At 38.8% G+C, this 6,378-nt stretch overlaps 1 protein-coding gene across 1 annotated transcript in view; it reads left to right on the forward strand.

Moving 5' to 3' along the window:
• Positions 1 to 3,650, forward strand: part of LOC121327226 (asparagine--tRNA ligase, cytoplasmic-like) — a gene marked incomplete at its 5' end in the record, with an annotated part of 5,919 nt that extends 2,269 nt beyond the window's left edge. The window contains 4 exons of the mRNA XM_041271116.1: positions 309 to 433; positions 625 to 756; positions 1,862 to 1,993; positions 3,024 to 3,650. Coding sequence (XP_041127050.1) covers positions 309 to 433; positions 625 to 756; positions 1,862 to 1,993; positions 3,024 to 3,155 — 521 coding nt within the window. The remainder of the gene's footprint in view (positions 1 to 308; positions 434 to 624; positions 757 to 1,861; positions 1,994 to 3,023) is intronic.
• Positions 3,651 to 6,378: the final 2,728 nt, after the last annotated feature.

Genomic DNA, 6,378 nt, shown 5'->3' on the forward strand with positions numbered 1-6,378 from the left:
TGGCAACATTAGAATCTGCAGCAGCATCTTCTAGAGTGGTGCATCATCCACCGCTTTCAACACCTCTTCTTTTGTCTGCCAGGATCGTGCAGGTTTTTGCGCTGCTACATAGTAATGGCTTTGATGTGCGGTCATAGGATCAGTTGTCCCAAAAGCAGTATCGGGAAATGTGTCTAATCCAAATTCATTTTAATGAGAATTCACTATTTTCACACTGAAGTCAAAATGTTTACCCAAGCTTGGTTCCTTTTACTCTTACTATCATTGTTGTTTTGTGGATTCATTGTATGTAACATTTTCCATGCTCTGATGCCTCCAGGATTTCAAGCCCCCTAAACGTCCTTTCAAGAGAATGAACTACCCAGAGGCCATCACCTGGCTGAAGGAGCACGATGTGAAAAAAGAGGATGGGACCTACTATGAATTTGGAGAAGTAAGGATTCTTAGTTTTCAGTCATTTTAAATGGTTGTTAAGAAGTATTTTTCAGTTACACTTGGAACAATGAGAGGGCATCCTGTTGGCTGGTTTGTTTAAAGAGTACTAAAATACCTATATAGTTCCATGTTCATAGCTTAATGTGCACTGAATAACTGAATTACATGCAATTGCTGATGTTTCAATAGGACATTCCTGAAGCTCCTGAGAGACTCATGACTGACACCATCAATGAGACCATCCTGCTTTGCCGCTTCCCAGCTGAGATCAAGTCTTTTTATATGCAGCGCTGCCCTGAAGATAGACGCCTTACTGAATCAGTAGGTTCCTCTGTCTGGGTCATGAGGACCAGGGGATTGAGGCTTGAAAGTGCTTTTTATATTGAGATTAAATTGTATTTAAAGGTTCTGTTTAAAGGCTGTACACTGTCCCCCTGCAACACTGTAGTTAAGGCCCTGTGAAATTTGCAGATTATTATTTATATAGATAATTTTAAACAGCAAATAGCAGGATAAATGCCCTGACAGCATGAAACTCAACATCAAAGTTATTCTTGCACTTTACAATAGCTTGTGAAACGGTTGTAATTAACAGTCTGCAGGTAAAGTGTATCTGCAAGGACGGCTTTCAGTTCTAGTACGTTAGATGCATGTTCACCATTTAGGCCTTTTAAAACAAATACAGCGTGTAACGTACTGATCTTGGGCATCAGTCGAGTCAATGATCAATGACAATCAACCAGACTGTTTTTCCAATTCCATAACCTCCTGCTGGTGAAATATTCACGTCTCAGCTTGGCTGATGAAACAGTCGCTTCACCATTTGCTATAGTCTGAGTAATTTATGTAACTTTTGGTTGTCCAGTTTTTCAAGAGGCATATTTGCGCAAACGCCTCTGTCAAATTTAATGTGTTTCGTGCTTCACGGTTTTCAGTGGACTTTTGGAACATGGAAGTCTCTGTTTGTTGTTTCTTTGAAAGTAAAGCAGTCTCAGTACTGCTCTGGATTTACGCCTTTCCTCTTTCAGTGAACACTTGAATCTGAATGCCTGTCAACAGCCGATTCTCAGTAGTGAGCTACAGTAGCGTTGCAAGATGTACAGAAGAGCTTACCTCCATGACACATTGATGTAATGCACTTATATTTAACATAGAGTAAATCAGTAAACTTGATCTGGTGTAAGAAACCTATATACCTAATGGATATATATATATATATATATATATAATATATATATTATATTTTGTTGTGCTTACAGTAGGTGTAGGTCAAAGGGTTTGAGTCTGTGTGATGTGCTTCAGGGTACTTCCAGAGAAGGTGCCACAAGTCTACGTTGTACTGTATTCATTGTTAAGAGTTTAATAAGTTGTGTTGCTTTTAGCTAAGCCTCTGTTGAAATGGTTTTATTGTCATGTGCTTTTGTAGGTTGATGTACTGATGCCTAATGTTGGAGAGATTGTTGGAGGGTCAATGCGTATCTGGGATAGTAAAGAACTGCTGGAAGGCTACAAGAGGGAAAACATTGACCCCACTCCCTACTACTGGTACACAGATCAGGTACGGACAATAAGTAAATGTCATGGGTAAATTCCGACTCTGCTCAATAACGTTCTGGCCCGGCTAAAAGGTCCATGTACATTCCGCCCGATCGTTTTTGCATTCTCCATCAGAAAACCAGAGAACGACTTGTTTTTCATAGAAACAAATCGACACGTTTTTTTTTCATTTTCCAATTTCTGAGTTTAAAATACAAAAACTGATTCAGGCTTGTTTTCCTATTTTTCATATTGATTTTTGTAACAAAGTATTCAAAATGGAATAATAATAATGTGTAATACAAATGGAGGAAATGTTAGCATCCTTCAGAGCTTGCCATAGGATCACTAAAGGGGGCTGGCACGCTTGGCTGAAGAAGTCCGTCCCTCTTCCAGTACATTAGTATATCTGTCATTGTTTAAGTGTGTACCTGTTAGAGAAGCATTAACAGAGTAACAGTCCTGCGCACCAAGTTTGGCGTAAGTCCAGGGGTTGGGGGTAGGGTGTTACCCTTTTTATTTTTGTGGTAATCTGTCATTTAATTACAAATGTTAAGTGTTTGAATAATTGTCAAATTCGTATTAATGAAAGGTTACTGGTTTGCTGTGCTGTTTGTTTGGTTGTTACAATGTGAAGCCATTAGATGTCAGTATAAAATGTGTCAGGTGTTAAATATAAGCAGCTTCAGTTGTGTGGTGAGGTTTTTTGTTTTTTAAAAACACGTATATTGGCTCATTAAAACTAAAATTCATTCCTAATAATAAATCATATGTAATTTAAATCTATATACTGCTAAGGATATGCATGCTAACCTAAAAAATCATTAACTTCAATACTCATTTCACTGCATGTGTGTGCACACAGCATATTGTAAAAAACAAAGAAACTTGGTAATTTTAAACAGATGTTTCTGTGAAAGGCTATCAATGCCTTTAATGTCACTGTGGCTTTTTTAGAGTTATAAATAGTCTTCCATTATTTTGCATTGATTCTCATTTGTGTATATCCCATCAAATGCTACGCTGATCTCAATTATTTCTGTATTTTGTAGCGCAAATACGGCACCTGTCCTCATGGTGGGTATGGTCTGGGGCTGGAGCGATTCCTGACCTGGGTGCTGAACAGACACCACATCCGGGACGTGTGCTTGTACCCACGCTTCATCCAGCGCTGCAGACCTTGAGAGTGGAAAACAACAGTCCTCTCTAAACATAGCATAGAAATAGTTATCCTTTAGAAATAAGATGCTTACATAGGCAAATGTTGCAAACTGGCTAAATGCTTTTGCTTTTCTTGATTTCGCATCGTGAGTAATGTTGGTTGTCTGTAAAAACAGTACTGCCTCGTCTGCAAATAAATCCATGTCGTTAAATGCATTGGGTATCTGCAAAACTTTCAGTACTTGATTATAGGCATTTTGTTTTGCAATACCGATAAATCACGTAGTTCTCCCTAATGAATACAGACAAATCTCAATTTAATGTATAAGTATCTAGGTTAAAGACTCCCAAATACTGTTGGTTATTCCGTGTTTTCATGTTTGGCTTTGTCTGGTGCCCTGATTGAGCCAATGTGTAATATTGTAGCTGCAGCTTGTACTATTTCAAGTCTCAAGGTCCCTGTGATTGGGTGGCGAATGTGAGTTGACAATAAACTTTAAATGTTTAAAATTAGAAAACAGACTGTGGCAGGCTGGTGAGTGGATAGAGGCCCAGAGACAGTCTGCAGTTCAAAAAAAAATAACAATTTTATTATAAATAACACAAAATAAAAGTGCACAAGGGCAAAATAAAGGGATTTAAAACACAAAAAAAAACAGTACAGAAAACAAACTTACAAAAATAAAGGTTTCCAGGCTGGGCAATGCCTTCACTGGATTCACAAATCTCAAAAAACAAACAAACAAACAAAAACAAACAAACACACACACACACACACACACACACACACACACACACACACACACACACACACACACACACACACACACACACACACACACACACACACACAAAATGAGAAGCAGAGGCCTCCTTTTATGTCAGGTGGCTGGGTGCTGATTGATTGTTAATTAACCTAATCAACCCCAGCCACCTGACCATAATAAACCCAGGCAGGTAGGGGAAATTAACCCCATCCCTGCCAATTTGAAAAGGGCAGAGCTTTGCTCTGCCACACAGACTATATAGTGTTAATGCGTGTTCTTCCAAGGTTTAATAAAAGGACCTAAAGAGTAAGCAGGTTGCATGGGTTACATTGCATTCAACTACTGTGCTGTAGTGGCTTTGCTCATACTTTGCCCACATATTTGACATGGGCTATCTAAAACAGTAAAACCCTACAGAGGGAACTCCCACAAGCATGGACAGCTGCAGTTATATCGACGTAGATATAACTACAACACTATGGTTTGCTGCCTGATTAGGTAAACGTTACCCTCCCTTTAGTTTCGCTGAGTCTGCCTTTTATTTACCTCAGCGGAAGCAATCCTTTTCTCATGCTTAAGAATATTTTTTGTTATATAATTCAAGTGGTTCAGTGGCAAAATCTGTACCATTAAAAAATATATATATATATACACACACACACACACAGTGCCTTGCAAAAGTATTCAGACCCCTGATCAATTCTCTCATATTACTGAATTACGAATGGTACATTGAAATTTCGTTCTGTTTGATATTTTATTTCTAAACACTGAAACTCAAAATCAATTATTGTAAGGTGACATTGGTTTTATGTTGGGAAATAAAGAAAAATAAAAAAAACTGAAATATCTTGCTTGCATAAGTATTCAACCCCCACACATTAATATTTGTTAGAGCCACCTTTTGCTGCAATAACAGCTTAAAGTATTTTGGGTTAAGTATGTACCAGCTTTGCACACAGTGTCGGAGTGATTTTGGCCCATTCTTCTTGGCAGATTTGCTCCTGGTTGTTCAGGTTTGTTGGACGACGCTTGTGGACTGCAATTTAAAAATAGTGCCACAGATTCTCAATGGGATTGAGATCAGGACTTTGACTAGGTCACTGTAGGACATTCACCTTCTTGTTCTTGAGCCACTCCAATGTTGCTTTGGCCTTGTGCTTGGGATCATTGTCCTGCTGAAAGGTGAATTTCCTCCCAAGCTTCAGTTTTTTAGCGGACTGAAGCAGATTCTTTTCAAGTATTTTCCTGTATTTTGCTCCATCCATTCTTCCTTCAATTGTAACAAGATGCCCAGTCCCTGCTGATGAGAAGCATCCCTACCACATGATGCTGCCGCCACCATACTTCACTGTAGGGATGGTGTGTCTTGAGGCATGGGTAGTGTTTGGTTTGTGACACACATAGCGCTTTGAGTTTTGGTCCAAAAGTTTTATCTTGGTCTTATTGGACCACAAAACCTTTTCCTGCATCGTAGCTGGGTCACTCATGCTTTCTGGCAAACTCCAGACGTGCTTTCAGATGGCACTTTTTGAGTAATGGCTTCTTTCTTGCCACCCTCCCATACAGGCCAGTGTTATGCAGAGCTCTTGATATGGTTGACTGGTGCACCATTACTCCACTCCCAGCCATTGAACTCTGTAGCTCCTTCAAAGTGATTGTTGGTCTTTCTGTGGCTTCTCTCACAAGTCTCCTTGTTTGAGCGCTGAGTTTTGAGGGACAGCCTTTTCTTGGTAGTGTCTGGGTGGCGTGATGCAGCTTCCACTTCCTGATTATTGATCCAACTGTGCACACTAGGATATTATTTTGAACCCTTTCCCTAATCTATGCTTTTGTATTACTTTATCACTAACTTCTGTAGAATGGTCTTTGGTCTTTGGTCTTCATTTTCTTTCAGATTCACAGCCTTACCAATGATCCTTCAACAGTGGGGTTTTTATCCAGAAAATGTGACAGCAATTTTAATGGTTCACAGGTGGAGGCCAATGGTAAGGTAATTGTGTCCTCATTAGGGCAATTTCTTTCATTGGTGCAAACTGGGAGCTTCCACAACATGGGTTGAATACTTATGCAAGCAAGATATTTCAGTTTTTTATTTTTCTTAAAAATATTTCCCAACATAAAACCAATGTCACCTTACAATAATTGATTCTGAGTTTCAGTGTTTAGAAATAAAGTATCAAACAACGAAATTTCAATGTACCATTTGTAATTCGGTAATATGAGAGAATTGGTCAGGGGTCTGAATACTTCTGCAAGGCACTGTGTGTGTGTGTGTGTGTGTGTGTGTATCTATATCTATCTATCTATCTATATAGATAGATAGATAGATAGATAGATATAGTAAGATGGCAGGTGGATGGTCAGATTCCCCCTGCCTAAAAACATGTGAAAATGTATGTTTTGTTTGATTTAATTGCCTTTGTTTAATTTTGTTAATTGTTTTATTGTTAATTATCCCCTGCACCTGGCTATCATT

Source organism: Polyodon spathula, chromosome 2 (assembly GCF_017654505.1).
Source record: "Polyodon spathula isolate WHYD16114869_AA chromosome 2, ASM1765450v1, whole genome shotgun sequence".
Classification (NCBI taxonomy): domain Eukaryota; kingdom Metazoa; phylum Chordata; class Actinopteri; order Acipenseriformes; family Polyodontidae; genus Polyodon; species Polyodon spathula.